Source organism: Panthera uncia, chromosome D2, assembly GCF_023721935.1.
Source record: "Panthera uncia isolate 11264 chromosome D2, Puncia_PCG_1.0, whole genome shotgun sequence".
Taxonomy (NCBI): Eukaryota; Metazoa; Chordata; class Mammalia; order Carnivora; family Felidae; genus Panthera; species Panthera uncia.
This window is the reverse complement of record NC_064818.1, coordinates 53,879,554-53,898,045: the sequence shown is the minus strand read 5'-3', so window position 1 is coordinate 53,898,045 and position 18,492 is coordinate 53,879,554. Positions and strand designations below refer to the sequence as shown.

The 18,492-nt window shown below is 44.4% G+C and overlaps 1 protein-coding gene across 1 annotated transcript in view; it reads left to right on the top strand.

Annotated features, from left to right (window-relative positions):
- The window catches only part of PIK3AP1 (phosphoinositide-3-kinase adaptor protein 1), a 118,220-nt gene that overhangs the window by 78,822 nt on the left and 20,906 nt on the right, over positions 1-18,492 (top strand). Inside the window, exons 9-12 of the mRNA XM_049646455.1 lie at positions 7,048-7,143; positions 10,305-10,502; positions 12,792-12,857; positions 14,905-15,110. Coding sequence (XP_049502412.1) covers positions 7,048-7,143; positions 10,305-10,502; positions 12,792-12,857; positions 14,905-15,110 — 566 coding nt within the window. The remainder of the gene's footprint in view (positions 1-7,047; positions 7,144-10,304; positions 10,503-12,791; positions 12,858-14,904; positions 15,111-18,492) is intronic.

Sequence of the window (18,492 nt, the reverse complement as noted above, 5' to 3'; positions counted from 1 at the left end):
TTAAAAGTAGAAGAAAGAGGAGCGCCTGGGTGGCTCAGTCGGTTAAGCATCTGACTTCAGCTCAGGTCATGATCTCATGGCTCGTGAGTTCAAGCCCCATGTTGGGCTGACGGCTCAGAGGCTGGAGCCTGCTTCGGATTCTGTGTCTCCCTGTCTCTCTCTGCCCCTCCCCTGCTCACACTCTGTGTGTGTGTCTCTCTCTCTCAGAAATAAATAAACATTAAACATTTTTTTAAAAAAAGTAGAAGAAAGAATCAGAAAACAGACCAGAGATGGCTCCATGAGAAGGACTCAATTCAGCTAAGTTCACTGCCTGACATTGCTGGCTTCAAATAAGGAAGAGAGCTTAGTGCCAAGGAATGCATGTAGCATCTAGAATTTGGAAAGGGCAAAGAGACAGATCCTCCCCTAGAGCTCCTGGAAAAGAAGGCGGTCCTCTCAAAATTTTTAGGCCAGTGAGACTCTTTTCAGATTTTCAAACTACAGAACTATAAGGCAATAAATTTATGTTGTTTTTAGCCACTAAGTTTGGGATAATTTTTTACAGCACAATAAAATATGAATACACTATCTAGGTTGCTTCAATATAATAATAGTATCCATTAATATTAGTGCTGGGCACTATTGCTAAACATTTTATAAGCATTGTCTCCATTGGCCCCTACAGTTTTCTTATTTATCTCCACTTTATAAATGGAGATATACAAGCTTAGTGATATCAGGTGTCTTTCCCAAGGACATAGAGCCAGTCAGAGCCAGGGCTTGAACCCAGTTCTCCAGGATACCAAAGTCCACGCAGGTAACTGCCACCTTTGACCATGATGTCCACCTGCACTGGTCGCTCAGTGACTGGTGTCCTCGCCTCTGTTGCTTGCCTGGCTTCAGTGGCAGCCTTTCTCGGACTTACGATTGTCCCCTGAATGTCCCCTCAATTAAATTGAGTTCTTTTTAATTTTTTTTGATGTTTATTTATTTTTGAAGGAAAGAGAGACAGAGCGTGAGGGGGAAGGGGCAGAGAGAGAGGGAGACACAGAATCTGAAGCAGGCTCCAGGCTCTGAGCTGTCAGCTCAGAGCCCGACGCGGGGCTCGAACTCATAAACCATGAGATCATGACCTGAGCCAAAGTCGGATGCTTGACCGACTGAGCCACCCAGGCGCCCCTAAATTGAGTTCTTTTTAAAAAACTGGTCTCTGCTTAGGACATTAGCCTGGATATATAATTTAATAATAAAGACCACAGTAATGATAGTCCTAGTAACAGTAATACTAATAGTAATAGCAATTAGCATTATTTAGCACTTTCTCCGAGCTAGGCGCTCTGCTAAGCAGTTGGCCAGCTTCTTATCTAATACTCATGGCAAACCTATGAGATACATACTGCTACCATCACCATGTTACAGACAAGTAAAGAGAAGCTGAGAGGATTCAAACAACTTGACCCAAGATAATTGTGAGTGAAGTTAATGTAACAGCTATCGTTTCCCCTTCTGCTAGAGAATTTGACCTTCGGTTGACTTCCCAGCTGTTACCCTGGTAACCTGATAAGAGTCAAATGTCAACTGTGTTTCTAGGCAACATATGCCTATGATAAAAATGACCCCTAATTGGTTGGTAAATTGCATCTGGAACTGGGAGGAGCTATATATGGACTATAAGTACCTGAAAGGGGCAGCACACTCTGGGCTTCCCTGAGAGCATTGACTCTGACATGCTCATGGGGACCCCTGGAAGGATGCCTTAGGGGTTGTCACGAGACATACCGCTCCTGTGGGCCATGAGGCTTTTCACTCCGTGGGGGGGCCCTCCACCTGCCTGACCTGGGTCTTGTCTCCTTGCACATGAGCTACTGGACTGGACTCAAGACTGCTCTTGAGGAAGGATGCCACCTGGCAGTGTCCTCCTGGCCTGTGTCCTACATTCTCCTGAACAGACCATCCATCCTGCATAGATGACCATGGTCATCTTGTGAGCCTGAATAATCAGGTGGATCTAAGAAGTCTGTCTGGTGTCAGACCCGTGGGTGTTGTAGTCCTCCAGCCAGGAATAGAAGAATCAAAATTGGGACTTACGCATTTTGATGCTAGGACAGCTCAAGGAGGAGAAATAACTCTACTAAGAAACCACAGGACTGATAGTTAGCAGATCTGGTCAAGACGTGATTACAAAGTAAAAAGATATGTTTGTCATTGGTGGCTCATTTAACCCCACGTTGATCATAATTCCCAATGTGTATGGCTCACAGGTGTCACTGGAAGGTGATTTGGTGGCATTGGGGGACAGGGAAGGGTCAGTGTAGGTCATTCCTGGGGGTTGTGCTTCTGTAATTTTCCCATTGCATTTCCTCCTCTGCTTTTCAAATCTTTTCCCCTCTTCCATCTCCTTCTCCTTTTTTTTTAAAAAAACTTTTCATTTTGAATTACCTGAGAAAAGTTGCAAAAATGCTAGTTCTCCTGTATACCTTTCATCTAGATTTCCTTGATATCAGTGTCTTGTACAACTGAAGCATAGTTAGTAAAGCCAGATTAACATTGGTGCAATACCACCAAGTGACCTCTAGGCCTTGTTCAGCTTTTCCCCTGTAGGTAGGATGCTAGATGCTGATGGGGTCTTAGATGCTGAGCCTACAGAGGATTCCACAATGCATGTAGTTATTTCTCCTTAGTCTCTCCCAATTTTTTTTTGAAGATTTTATTTTTAAGTAATCTCTGCACCCAACACGGGGCTCAAATTCACAATCCCAACATCAAAAGTTGCATGCTCCACTGACTGAACCAGCTAGGTGCCCCATAGTTTCTTCCAATTTGTAAAAGTCCCTCAGTCATTCCTTGACTTAAGCACTGATCAGTTATTTTATAGATTGCTCCTCGGTTTGGTTTGTCATGTTTTCTGTGATTGGACTGAGGTGGTAACTTTTTGGCAAGAATACCATAGAAATGGTGTTGTGTCCTCCTCGGTGCACTGTATCAAGGGATCCTGATATTGATATGTCTTATTTCTAGTGCTCATTCTTTTTTTTTTTTTTTTTTTTAAATTCTTTAACCCACAAAACCCCAGCATATTAAGACAGCATATTAAGACCCCCTTGGTTACCAGGGGCAGCTGCCTGCATTCTTAGTATGTTAGCACTCCAGGGCCAGCCAGGGCCGCTCTTGCCGCTCCCTGTTTCTTCCACATTTTATTTTTCTAATACTCTTTGTAGCTTCTTTAACTGTGCATCTACCTCTTGGACCTGAAAATCAGTTCTCTCAAATTGACCTTTGTTAGTGAAAATAGCTAGGCTGTTTTATGACCCATTTACCATTGTCAGCAGGGGTGACTGACTGAAACTTGCACCCTGGCATTGCCTGCCTGGGAGATTTGGTTACTGGTGATTGAAATCCTCCTGGCGCTGCTCTGCCCAGCTTCTTGGAGATGCTGGAACCTGAGGGGGATGTGATTTCCTGGAGGGTATAGCACCAGACCTGTGAAATTTCTCCCTCCCCTCATCTCTAGGAGTGTTTGATTCAAGCAAGTCTTTACTTTGGGGTGTATTCCTCTGTGCTTTACTGTTGTTTAAATGAGGGGTTTCAAAAGTTGGCTGGGTCAGCGTCAGGTGGCTTGCGGGGGGTGAGGTATGTGGTGTGGGTGTTTAGAGGGAGATTAATACAGGGTATTCATCAGATAGGGGAGGGTCCTGCTCCTGGCAAGGCACACATCTGTAGAAAACACCTTTCTTTCCAATTTTCTACCTCTATGGGGAAAGTGTTCCATAAAACCACAGCTAAGTGAGGGGCACCTGGGTGGCTCAGTTGGTTGAGTGTCTGCCTCATGAATTTTGCTTAGGTCATGATCTTGCAGTTCTGTGGGTTTGAGCCCTATGTTGGGCGCCGCACTGTGCAGAGCCTGCTTGGGATTCTCTCTCTCCCTCTCTCTCTCTCTCTCTCTGCTCCTTCCCTGCTCACGCACACGCTCTCTCAAAATATATAAACTTAAAAAAGAAAACAACAAACAACACTGCTAAGTGAATTGAACAGGAAATCTCAAATAAGTGGAATTTTTCTGGTCTTGAATTTAAAAAAAATATGTGAAATTTTTGGATTTGGATACATGAAATTGGACAGAGACAGAGTGTGAGCACGGGAGGGGCAGAGAGAAAGGGAGACACAGAATCCAAAGCAGGCACCAGGCTCTGAGCTGTCGGCAAAGAGCCCTGTGCAGGGCTCGAACTCACAAGCTATCAGATCACGACCTGAGTCGAAGTCGGATGCTTAACTGACTGAGCCACCCAGGCACCTCAGAAATTTAATTTTTAAAATTAAAACACCTCTAGGTATGTTTCAGGATCAGTTCAGTCTCCCTAATCTCTGCAGTTTATAGAATTCAGCGGTGACAGGAGAGATTCCTCATTTGGAACCGTAGGGCTTTGGACTAGAGTATCAAGGCATATTATGGTCAGTGTAATGTCTCCACTGTGTAAGGAAACAATAAACTGACAAGGCAGAAAAAAGTAGTTGGTTTTTCTTCTTTTTTGGATAATATTTAAGGTGACACAAACATAATCCAAGCCCCGTATTTCTTTATATTATTTTTTTCAATAGCCTTAAAAACTAAACTATAAAAGGGTGAAGAGTGAAATATCTTTCTCCATTCCTGTCCCTCATCTTTTTTGTCCAAGTGATTTTAATTTCTTACATCTATGTCCAATGCTTCTTTTTGCATATATAAGCAAATATAAAAATAGAACCTTATTCTCCCCTTTTTTGGGGCAATTGATACTATATTGATTTTTTTTAATGTTGTATTTGTTAAAGATTCTGATTCATCAATACACTTCTATGTATTTCTTTTTTCTTTCTTTTTTAATTGTCTCAGGGTTTTTTTTAATTACATATTATAGCACCCTATGAATCCCTTCTGGAATCCAATTTTCCTCCCTCCTTCTCCAGAAGTAACCATTACCATGAATTCAACATTTATACTTCCCAGCATGTGATGTTGTTTTATAGGCCTTAAAACGTTATATACACAATATGCCACCGAAAATACCGAAAATACTGAAAAGTCTGCAATTTTTTCATTCAATGTAATTTTTTTTGTTTATGGTCACAAAACTTATATTTTGGTTGTCAAAGGATTATTGAAGTTTGAAACAAGGTCCAGTAAGAGTTATGCTATGTAATAATGTAATATCTGGTCCCTGGAAAGTTTGAAATCAGTCATTTTTTGTATTTAAAAAAATCAAGTAATCTGGGAATTGCAGGTGAGCCACAGTTTATTTTTTAATAACCTGAAATTATTTTTGCTTTGAAAATCTAATTGTACATAGTTGATCATATCTACCTAGATCTTTTGAAAAAAAAAGTGTTAATAAGATTTTTCTCCTTCATGAAAGCCATACAAGTCACCGTGGGATAATTTGGAAGACAAAGAAAAGTATAAGATAGAAAATAAAATGTTCATAATCTGTACTACTTTAGAAATAGCCACTATATGCATTTTCGTGTATTTCTTTCCAGTCTTTTTTTCTATGTATATACAAATATTTTGTTTCAAAACTAGGGTAATGTCATATGAAGTTTATCATCTTTATCATTACTTCATGACCATAACCTTTTTTCAGTGAATATTCTAGTTGCATAGAAGTCTTCATACAAACTCACCAGGATGTATTCAGCTGATCCCCAAAGATTACAGTAGTAAGGAAATGGCATATGTGTGTATATTGATTAAATTCAAACCACTTTTTCTCAAAGTATACTATTCAACTTCAAACTATGTATTTTGCCTAAGCAAATAAGTACTCAATAATTGTATGATAAGAATTACTAAGTGAAATCTCTTGATAATATCAAAGCTCTATTTTTAATACAAGGCTGAAATTTTGCTCCCAAAAGCATACTTGAGAGTCGTAAAGTAATATGTTGCTTACTTGGGTTAGACTAGAAGCTGCTGTGGTAACTGAATGGTTTTCACACAGAGTTTTGGTCTTTATGGGTCTTTATGTTTAAAAGTGAAAAACAAAGGTCAATATGCTTCTTCCTTATAAATAATTCCATTAGTAACCTAGAACTAGGGTTCTTCTTGTTAAGTTGTTGAATTGGTCCTATTATGTTGTTGAGGTGGCACTATATTGATAAAACTGGCTCCAATATGTTCTTTGTAACTGTTACATACTGTTCCATTGTTTGAGTAAACCACAGTTTTATCTATTCTTTATTGTTTTTGCTTCTAGTTGTTTTTTGGCTGTCATAAACAATGCTATGGTTATACATTTAAAAATTAAGCCTGGAGTGCCTGGATGGCTCAGTCGGTTAAGCGTCCAACTTCTGCTCAGGTCATGATCTCATGGTTTGTGGGTTTGAGCCCCACAAAGGGCTCTGTGCTGACAGCTCAGAGCCTAGAGCCTGCTTTGGATTTTATGTCTTCCTCTCTGTCTCTGCCCCTCTGTCGCTTGACCTCTGTCTCTCTCTCTCTCTTTCTCTCTCTCAAAAGTAAATATACATTTAAAAAAAATAAAAATTAAACCCATTATTTCAAATGCAAATAAGCATAATATCTATACCTTTTGAGTCCTGTGGTCCAGGAAAGGGCCTGAGAGTTGTGAGTGTTGCCCTCTATCATACCTCACACTTACAAGGGGGGGGGGGGGGTCCTTATTTTTTTTATGTTTATTTATTTATATTTGAGAGAGAGAGAGTATATGAGTGAGCATGTGTGTGAGCAGGGGAGGGGCAAAGAGAGGGAGAGAGAGAATCCCAAGTAGGCTCTGTGCTGCCTGCTGAGCTGAAATCAAGAGCTGGACCCTTAACCTGCTTAAGCTTAACTGACTGAGCCACCCAGGTACCCCACAGGGGTCCTTATTAAGTAGATAGATAGTTGGATGAGTGGATGGATGCCTGAATCCATGGAAGCATGGATGCATGGGTGGGAAGGTAGATGGATTAATGAATTCTTGAATCTCTTGGTTCAAGATCTCTTGATTCCTCAAACCTTATACATCCATCTGTAAAGTCTCCTTGCCTGTGTGGAAGAACAACAAATAAACTCTTAGTCTCCTTTTCTTCTAGATGTTGAAATGCTTCAGGCCAGTACATCTAATCCAATCCCTGGAGATGGTTTCCCTCGGGCTACTAAGGACTCTATGATCCGCAAGTTTTTGGAAGGTAATTTGTAGCTGTGAGCAGGGAAGCAAAAAGAGGGAAAGAAAAATAAATGTAAGATGTTCCCTGGTTCCATATGATGGTTGATCCATTAAAGGAATGGGCTGCCATATACTTGGTGTATGGCATGATTAAAGGCACTCTGTCGCCGTGAGCTCCCCCATCAGCTTGTTACAGGTAGGCCAGAAGTTCCCACCACTGGAGTCACTCATTCAGGTTAAACAAGCTGCCTTCAACAAGACCTGTTTTTATTTTATTTATTTTTTATTTTTTATTTTTCAAACATTTATTTATTTTTGAGACAGAGACAGAGCATGAACGGGGGAGGGGCAGAGAGAGAGGGAGACACAGAATCAGAAGCAGGCTCCAGGCTCTGAGCCATCAGCCCAGAGCCCGACGCGGGGCTCGAACTCAGGGACCGTGAGATCGTGACCTGAGCCAAAGTCGGACGCTCAACCGACTGAGCCACCCAGGCGCCCCAACAAGACCTGTTTTTAAATGCATATGTTTATTTTTATTTAGCCAAAGTTTATTGACTACTGACTATGAGCAAAGTGCTACTCTGGATGTTGGGCTGGGGGACAAGGAGAAAAATAAGATGTGACCAGTGCTCTCAAGAGATGACTTTCTTTTTTTTTTTTTTTTTTTTAAATTTTTTTTTTTCAACATTTTTTATTTATTTTTGGGACAGAGAGAGAAGAGCATGAACGGGGGAGGGGCAGAGAGAGAGGGAGACACAGAATCGGAAACAGGCTCCAGGCTCCGAGCCATCAGCCCAGAGCCTGACGCGGGGCTCGAACTCACGGACCGCGAGATCGTGACCTGGCTGAAGTCGGACGCTCAACCGACTGCGCCACCCAGGCGCCCCTCAAGAGATGACTTTCTGGTGAAGGAGGAGAACATGGAGGAATATACACAAACATTGTTTTGCTTTGTTTTTTAATGTTTATTTATTTTTGAGAGAGAGAGAAAGAGTGTAAGCAGGGGTGGGGGAGGGGCAGAGAGAGAGGGAGACACAGAACTCAAAGCAGGCTCCAGGCTTCCCACTGTCAGCACAGAGCCTGATGTGGGGCTCGAACTCATGAACTGTGAGATCATGACCAGAGCCAAAAGTTGGACATTTAACCGACTGAGCCACACAGGTGCCCCACACAAACATCGTTAAGTTGAGCCTGTGTTGCATCATGGTTAAGAACATAAACTATGATCTGTATTTTGTTCCTCCTTCACTTAGCTGGACAAGCTCTCAACTCCTCTGTCTCCACTTCCTCAGGTGAATGTTGGGAGAATTGAATGAGTTATTGTGCAGTGGGCGTCAGAGCAGGGCTGGGCACAGAGCAAGTGATAAAAGTTTATGATGATTGTTGTTGTTGTTGTCATTATTATTATTATTGAAGGTCAGAGATGGAGGGTGTTAAATTATGTGGTTAATTCCTTCACTCTGTCCAATCATTTATAATTAATGGGCGGGGAGGTCTGCTGATGAAGTAGGCATAGGAAGCAGAATGCTAAGAGGATGGGATTCAGGGTGGGAGAAGTAGTTTTGACAGTGAAGAAGAAAGGAGAGTTCTGTGTAGTGGTAGATAAACCATAGCCTGTCCAGCTGCCTGTTTTTGTAAATAAAGTTTTATCCGCACACTTTGCACCCATTCATTTAGTATTTTCTCTAGCTGCTTTCACACTATAAAAGCAGGATTGCATACTTGTGTGTGTACTCACACGGGGGCAGGCACTGTGGGGATCACTGTCACTGGTAGAGTAGCCAGCAGCTCTCTCAGGACACCTCATTTTGTTAACATCATACGAGCCTCTCCAGAATTTCATCATGCCCTTGTGTTTAAAGATGAACAGATGGGAACTTCTCCACTAACTGGGAAGTTTCTCAAGGGCAGAGCCTTGGAACTCTGAGCCCCTGGATGAGCTGGGACTCTCTGGTCAGTTAGTCCTCTGGATCCAGGACACAGGGAAGCCAAGAGTAGTCTCCCTGCAGCTCAGAAAAGATGCAACTAAAAATTTTCCATTAAGTCACTGGACTGGAAATTCTGCAGGAAGAAGGCCTAAGCTTTAGTCATTCCTGTATCTCAGACGGGACTTTAATAAAGATTTGTTGACTGAATGGTGCTAGGGAAAAGAAGGAAGTGAAAGAACACCTACTATGTGTAGGCACTGAGCTGGGTGCTTTTCCTCACAGTACTCCTGTGAGCAGGTCTCAGAAGGAAATCAAGCTCAGAGAGGTTGTATAACATGGCTGAGGTCACCACAGCTCACGTATATGATTGGCGGATCGCATACAAAAGTCTGCTGAGATTCTTGAAGCCAAGGGGATGCTGTACTTGGGTTCCAGCAGAGAACATTGCACCCTGTCACCAGGAAGGGGGCAGTGAAAACATGGTGGCTCTGGGTCTCCAGGGACAGAGGGGGAGAGGCAGGCTTCTGTCCTCTATCTTTCTGGTCGATGGAGAGCAGAGTGGGAGCAAAGGTTGTAAAAAAGCAGTAGAGCATGGAGGTTAAGAGCAAAAGTTCTGGAGCCAGCTTTCCTGGATGCCAGTCTGGCTCTAAGTAACTTTGGGCAAGTTATTTAAATGCCCAAGGACCCAGTTTCTTCATTTGCAAAATGAGAATAATGATTGTAGTTATTGCACAATGTCGTTACATAATCAAAGGAGATAATGTGGGTAATATTCTTGGAACAGTCCTTGGCACAGAGGAAGTCCACGGGAAGGATTTGCTGTAGTCACTTGGATGCTGGGGATGAGGATGCTGGGGCCATTGGTGGTGAGGACTCCTGGCCACTCTCACACTGCTTCCCCAGCACCAGGGGGTGGTTCTAAGGGTCCTTTGGCTTTGGGGGCTATGTTCCTTTTTCCCTAGTTCTAATGGGATGAATAACTGAATCCTAGCAATAAAATTAAGCTGATAGAGCCTAGTGCTCACTCCCTTTTGCTACCATGATGGGTGGCAAATGAAGGTGACATCAGTGTTTCTCAGTTGCTTTGCCTGCAGTGATCCCTTAGCAGATCATAAAAGAGATACTGTAGAGGAAAGATCTTTGCCAAAGGGCAGTACTGTACAAATAAGCTATGGTCCCGCTCTCTGCTCTTACGACCGTCGGTCATCCAGTTCATTTGGCCACTGCTTTCAGACACCTTTGTCTGTGTTTCTAGGTAACAGCATGGGGATGGGCAGTCCGGAGAGGGACCTGCACCCTGGTGGTCAGGCAGAAGATGTTTATCACACAGTGGATAATGATGAGGCCTTTTCCGTGGACCTGGCCAACAGGCCCCCCATCCCAGTGCCCAGGCCGGAGGCCAGTGCTCCTGGCACTCACTACCTGCCTGACAATGAACCGTACATTTCTAAAGGCAAGTATGGCAGGGAATGGTGCTCAGCAGGGTCTTCAGGGCTTCTCAGCAGGAATTCCCTGGTTCCTCCTAACTTCTAAACCATTGCTCAGAGACTGTCTGCTTTTGAATGGTATCTAACCAGTGCCAGGAGATGGGGTTAGAGCTCAGGGCATATTTTGGAGCTGGACCGTGGACAAAGATCAGATTCAGTTCTGGCATTCCTGGAAGCATTCATATGCAGTACGAAGACGGAGGTAAACAAGATTTCCCTCTCCTCCAAATGGCCAGAACCCTGGTACATTTTTATCTCCTGAAACTATTATTATTATTATTATTATTATTATTTAAGAGCTAACATTTATTGAAATCTACCAACAGTACTCCATCTGGAACGTGTCATTTAATCTTTACAGTAATCTGTTAGGTAAGGGCTGTTATCATCCCCATTGTACAGATGAGGAAAAGGAGACTTACAGAGGTCACTCTATTACCACATAGCAGAGCCAGGATTTGAACTCAAGGAATCCAACTCCACAATTCTGGCTTTCAGCCCCTAGGCCAGGCTATCTACCTGCCTACACTAATACAAACTGGTGACCACTATCTTCATAGTGATCCCTAGGACATCAGTTAGATGCTGATGCATTATCAGTTTCACCCTCTTTCAGGACCCCATTGTATTGATATGATTACAAATACTGTAAGAGCTAAGAATTGCCAGATCTGTGTGCCTGACATCCATTCCATTTTTAATAGTATAAGAAAGTTGTAAAACGTGTGGCAAAAGGAGATCACAAATTGGAGAAGGTAGCCCTCAACCAGAGCCCAGGTATAGGATGCCCAGTTAAGCATGATCTTCAGACAGAAAGCAAACAATTTCTTAGTGTAAGTCCCAAAGTTGCACTCTCTTTCTTCTTTTGATTTGTTAAGCCTGGCAACCCTAAGCCAGGTAGAAATGCAGTTGAGGGACATCATGTTTGGCCAAGTGCTCTACGTGCTTTGCCATTCCCCTGGGTAACATGTCCTTCGGCCTGTGTCACAGACACTATTGGTACCCTGGCCACATCCCCCTACCTCTTTACATTTCTGTGCCCACTGGCTGGACCCTGCCTGTCAGGACCCGTGTCTCTTGGTCTCACCACTTTCTCTGGCAGCCAGTCTCCCCTGCCATTTTGCAAGTCAGATTGGAAGAGCTGGGGGATGAACACTCCTGAGCCCTCATCCAGTGACGGATGGGTTGATGGCTGAGTGAGTACCCCAGCGTACTTGCCCTTCTGCTGGGAGAACTCTAAGGTGCGTGTTCTACATTGCTTTCCAGAGCTCTCCAGCTTGCCCACCCTGGAACTTACTGGACACCCACCATGTTCTGCTTTATCCACTTCCTTGTCTCACCTCCTTCACCCCCCACATTGACTCCTTGCATCTGGATCCTTGTCTCCAGGACTGCTTCTAAGGGAACCCAAATGAAGAAGCATGCAAATATTGATAATTCCTAAATGGCAGGAGGGGAGGAGAGAGTGTCAGTGGCATGGCTCATTTTGGGGAGCTAGGACGGGGCACAGGTGATTCCTAAAGATCACTGAAGGACTTGCTAGGAAACTGGGGAAGCAAAGGAAAGGGAGAGGCAGGAGATGACAAAAAGGACCGTGGTTTGGAGGCCAGAATCCCTGGGTTCATGTCCCAGCTCTTGCATTTTCCAACCGTACAGCCTAGGACATTAGGTTAGTCATTTCACTCTCTTTAGCTTTAGTTTCCTCATCTGTAAAATGGGTATCATAATAATACATGTATACATGGATGCACTATTGGTGGGGGTCTGTTGCTTATGAGTGACTTCATCTAAGTCCCTTTGGAGCTGTGCACACATTGTATCTGTTCCACTCTGAGTTCTGTCTTATGGCACTTGTTGGCATGCTAAGTGGCACTTCTTTTTACTCTCAAGTTTCAAGGTGTTCCACGGCTAGCTTCAGGTATTCTGGGATCCAGCTCACATCCTTGTTCACATTACCCTTTTCTTTAATGATCTTGTAAGTGCTGACCGTGTCCTCTGATTGGCTTTGTCTTTCTGCTTTTGAGACCTTGTCTGTTTGGGCTGTCTTCATTTCATAATCCCTCTAGCTTTAGCTCCTTATTTGCCTCCTGGAGTTTTGATTTACAGAACTGCAGACAGTGGTCCAAGGTGCGATCCATCCCTTATATTTTTGTACAAGATTTTGGTAATTTTCCTGGTAAATAAATAAAATATTGTAAAGCCCCTTAGAAAGAGATCTGATTTGACTTTTACCTAGAATATTCTTTATCTCATAGTTTTTGCAGAAAAAAGTCAAGAGCGGCCTGGGAATTTCTACATTTCCTCAGAGAGCATCAGGAAAGGTAAGCCACACGTCCACAGCTTCCTTTTGTATGACCCGGACTTCCGGGAGGTAGATGTGTTCATGCATGTTTCATTGAATTTCAGGTGTAACAGCTCCTTAGCATTGAGACAGAGAGAAGTCTAGGGGATACCTTAGGTGGTGCTGTACCAATGGGAGTGGGAGAGGAGAAGAGAGAAATTGGGGTACCTGAGAAGAGTGTACAAATTGATCATACCGAGGACATGAACACACGGGGAAGTGTCTGCGACAGCACACAAAAGTACAGCGTAAATACCGAGTTTGATGCCAACAGGATGAAAGTGGGTGGCCTGGCACCCAGGCTTTACCTAATGGCACAGCCCGATCATGTTATTTACTTACCCTATCTGTATTAGAAAACTATACTTTCGTTCAACTTTTATTTAAGAGATGTTTTGCTTGCCATTGGGTAACATTTTTCTTCCTTTTGAGGAAGTTTGAGGAGATCAGTACTCCTTTTTTCTTGATTAACTTCCTTCTGCTAAAGAGAGGCATTCAGTATTATCCCACTGATGATTCTTTTGAAAAGGAGATGTGAGGGGCACCTGGCTGGCTCAGTCAGTTAAGCTTCTGACTCTTGATCTCAGCTCACGTCATGATCTCAGGGTTCGTGGGTTTGAGCCCTGTATCAGGCTCTGCTCTAACAGTGTGGAGCATGCTTGGGATTCTCACTCTCTCACTGCCCCTCCCCTGATTTCTCTCTCTGTCTCTCTCTCTCTCAAAATAAATAAATAAATGTTTTTAAAAAATTGAAAAGAAAAGGAGACATGACATCATCTAAGCATTTGAAGGCATTCCAAGGATTTAGGTAGTAGGAGAGAGGCTTTGATGGCTTATGCGTTTTGCTTTCCCCCCAAAATCCCTCTTCCAACACAATTAAAGAGAGCCTTGAAGAAGGCAAATCTGGAAGAAAGCATTTTGGGTGTGTGTAGACAGACGAGTGAATGGGTGTTAAGAATGACAGATAAACTTTGAAGTCATCTCTCTTTGTCCATCTTGCTTTCTCTCTAAGTCACGGTGCTCAAATGGGGTCCTGCTGGAGAAATTTAGAATCTAAGATAGATCTCCATGAAATGAGCAGTAAAATTTCAAGTCCTCACAAGCCCCCAGTGACCGCATCACCTCTGCAAGTAGCTTGTTCTCCACAGAACTTAGTGGAGTCACAGCCTAGAGAAAGAGAGGGGTTGCCTTCTTATTTCCTTAGAATCTCCAGAGCAGAGAACCACAAATTTGTAATGTGGAGGAGAAGTTGGCACAGGAACAACCCAATGAGAGCTAGTTGGGACCCAGTCCTTAATGTATACCTGGTGACATTGGAGCTAGATCGTGGTTCCATTGGCATTCCAGTATTCTTGGGCATTTCATGACCTGGGTCCACAGCCATTGTGCCCATGCTGCTCAGAGGCAGGGAGAATAGGGAGGGATGGAGTGTGTTGGGAGAAGCAGCCTGCCTAGAATTTTCTGTATATTCTTTTCTGGGAGTGGATTTTAGTCTAATATAGTGGTTCTTGACTGGAGGCGATTTCTCCAGTCCTCCCAGAGGATACTTGGCAATATCTGGGATGTTTTTGGTTGTCACAGCTGAGGTAGGGGATGCTATTGGCATCTAGTGGATAGTGGTCAGGGGTGAGGCTAAATATCCTACAGTGTATGAGGCAACCCCCCACCCCCAACGAAGATGAACTATCCAGTCTAAGACATCAATGGTGTTTTAAGTTGAGAAATGCTGGTCAATGGCTTCTCAGTAATTCAGGCTTGAGGGATTCTGTTGATTCCAGTGGATGCTATTCATAAAATGCTTTCCTAAGATGTTGTGGCCTTGTCTACTTTAGTGTAATAGGCTTTGGAATTATTAGCTGCTTCCCTCTCTTTGATTCCATGTCATATGTCTCCCTTCTTAGTTCCACATGTAATTTTTCTTTTGAGACACGTCCTCTTGAGCCCATGACCAGCCACATTAACCCCCCTCCTCTGCCTGCCCTTCCCAGTTGGGGAGCTATCACACTGAGTTTTGCCATCCTTTCCAGAGCCTCTCGTCAGACCGTGGAGGGACAGGCCCCAGTCAAGTATATATGACCCTTTTGCTGGGATGAAAACACCAGGCCAGCGGCAGCTGATTACCCTCCAGGAGCAGGTGAAGCTGGGCATCGTCAATGTGGATGAGGCTGTGCTCCACTTCAAAGAGTGGCAGCTCAACCAGAAGAAGCGGTCCGAGTCCTTCCGCTTCCAGCAGGTAATCGGCTCTGTATGGTCTGTTTCATGTCTGTTTCTCCATTGAACAAAGTGGAGGGCAGGGTCCTATAACTGAGCACCTGGAGCCAGGCCTGATACTGGGTTTTTGAGTGTCATTGTGGATTGATGTGTATGTATATCTGTCACCTGTAGTCTGTAACCACACGGCTCCTTGGCCAAGAGCTGGATGGCTTTGCTGGTTGTCATGAGGCTAGAGATCAGGAACAAAGACATGACTGTAAACCCTGATTCTTCAGCTGCCACTTCCCTCTGCATATGGCCCTATACTTTTGCTTTCCAGCTTTTTTCTTTTCTGAGTCCCTCTTTCTACTCCTAGTGCCAAAACTCCCACAGAACAATCACACTTTTGAACTCAGAGAACTTGGACAGTTTCCAAGAAATATGATTAAGAGAACAAAACAAGTCTCAGACATGAAACCATGCAAGTTAAAGCACACTCACATACAAACTGTATTTCTATACGCATGTGTACCAATGCAGAGGCAAAGGTGAGGAAAGGCCACCCCATGGCCATCCGAAGGGTGGCCACTCAGAGACGGTGATTGGAGGACTGGGCTGTCAGAGGAGACTCTTGCTATTTATATATAAGAATCTATAACTCCATACATGTACTTCATATGTAATTTAAAGCGATGAGGAGAACTCAAACTTGACCTTAGGAAGCATATCCCTGGTCCAACTCCTTCATATTAAAAAGATGATGTTGATGGGGTGCCTTGGTGGCCCAGTCAGTTAAATGTTTGCCTTCGAGTCCAGTCATGATCTCACAGCCCCACATCAGGCTCTCTGCTGTAAGCATGGAGCCTGCTTCGGATCCTCTGTCCCCTTCTCTCTGCCCCTGCCCCACTCACACTCTCTCTCTCAAAAAAAAAAAAAAAAATTAATTAATTAAAAAATAAATAAATAAAGAAAAAAAAAAACAAAAACTCAAAAAATAAATTAAAAAAAAAAAAAGAGGATGTTGAGCCTAGGGTGTTAGACATGTCCAGATCACTCACCTAGTAAGTGGAGGGAAAGGTAGGAACAGAGTCGTTGCTTTTTCTCTTCACCTCCCCACAGTACTTCCCAGAAGGTGTGTGTTCTAACGTCTGTCCTCAGAGGACCTGACACACCTGCTGTTGGGGGCGAGGGGGTGGGGTGGGGAGCAGCACCACCTAACACTGAGATGGGAGTCGTGTCTTCTTTGAGGGGGAGTCGGTGGCGACAAGTGGGGAAATGAGCCATCAGGCAGTAATTGTCCAGCTGTGCAGCAGTGTGTTGGATGGACCTGACCGCTTCTGCACTCACAGCATGCATGCGAGAGAAGTATCACCATTCCCATTTTACAGAACGCTGAGGCTCAGAGGGGCGGAGAGGCAGAGTCAGATTCAAATGAGCCCTTTCTCACACCAGAGCCTGTGCTCCCTTCACTATACTTTCTGCCTTGTTAGTGCTCCCTAAAACAGGGTCATCCACTCTGGTGGACTGCCTCCCTCCTCCTGGGGATCTGATGGCTGGGAAGGCACTCTTTAGTGCTGAGTATGGGAACCCAGGGTCCTCCGCATTCAGGAGCCCCAGAGGGCTGCAGTCCTGCTGGGACAGCCTGGCCCTGGGCAAACAATGGTTTTCTTTCTCCCAGCCAGGTCACGTGTCCACATAGCACAGTATTAAGAGCAGCCAGGACCCTAGGGCCAGGCAGTCTGAGTCACATCCTCATTCTGTCGCTTGGGGCTGGATGACCTTGGCCTCTCTGTGTGTCCGTTTCCCATCTCACATGTGAAGGGAGAACACTGGACAATGTAAACCATGTAAAGGACTTGGCATGCCTGGCACCCAATAAATGTATAACAAATGTTAGCTGTCTGTCTCTGTCTGTATCCAAGAGGCTTCTCCTGGTCGCATAAGCTTACCCGGAACTCTTGGGTGTGGCAGACAACTGGGGTTCATATTTGACATGGCAGAGAATCCATGGGATCCATGGGAGCTGACACTACTCTGTGCTCTGAGAGCCTCTTGGTACTTCCAGAGCATCCCCTGTCCAGCGACCGGTGGGCATGAAGACCATTCCTGGGGCTGCCCCATCTTCCTTTTCCTCCATGCCACTGTCCACCCCTGTGTCTCCTTCACTTCTCCTCCCATGAGTGGGCACTACCCAGGCTCCCGTTATGTTTTTCTCTGTGCAGGTGACTCTTGAGTCCGTGTCTCCTTTCTCTCTTTTTTTTTTTTAATATATACTTTTATTTGTATTTCTCTATACTTCTCTTCCTCTTCCCTGACCCTGGAAGGGCACTGGATGAAGAGGGAAAGAAAAGACCATTATACCTTATCCAATGCAGATCACCAAGCCACATCTCAGACCACTTGGAGATTGAAATTTTTTTTAATTTTTTAAAATTCAAAGTTTATTATTTATTTTGATAGAAAGAGAGCACAAGTAGGAAAGGGGCAGAGAGAGAGGGGGAGAGAGAGAGAATCCCAAGCAGGCTTCTCACTCTCAGCACAGAGACTGATGCGGGTCTTGAACTCACAAACCATGAGATCATGACCTGAGCTGAAATCAAGAGTCAGACACTTAACCAACTGAGCCACCCAGGCACCCCCCAAATTTTTAAAGTTTATTTATATATTTTTGAGAGACAGAGCATGAGCAGGGGAAGGGCAGAGAGAGAGAGAGGGAGAGAGAGAATCCCAAGCAGGCTTCATGGCTCCACACTGTCATTGCAGAGCCCAACGGAGGGCTCGCCGTGTCTCTTTTCTCATTCCACCTTTCCAGCCACCAGCTGGGTGTGTCCCTCTGAGGTGCCCAAGACTCGCCTCATGTCCGGCAACAAACTGTACCTTGAGGCTGCTTCCTTTCCCCGGCTCCCTGCTTCTGTTCACTGCACTGTTATCTTCCAGACAGTGAGGCTAGACAGACATCTCTTAGGCTCTTCTTCCTCACTCCCTGTACCCAGTGAGCTGCATGTCATGCCTGGCCTTGCTCTGTGACATTCTTCCTCCTGCATCTGCTCCTTTCTTTCCGTTCCCCCCATGCCAGCTTCTGTCACCTTCATCTAACCTAGCATTAGTTTCCAGGTGGGTCTCTTTTCTGCCAACTCCTTCTGCCTGCACTCTGTCAGACCTTAAAGCTGTAGCCAGCCCATACCTTCCAGTGTTCCCCTGGTGCTTCCTGGACCCAGCTCAGTCTCACCTATGGTCACAACCCAAACACCCTCCCAGTCTGGCCTCCTGTAGCTCCTTCATGGGACCCTTCCAGATGTCTGGATGTTAGTCCCTGGAGCACTTTCTCTAGAATGTTCACACACTTTTGAGGTAGTTGTTATTGACTAAAATAGCAACAGGAGCGCCTGGGTGGCTCAGTTGGTTAAGCATCTGACTCTTGG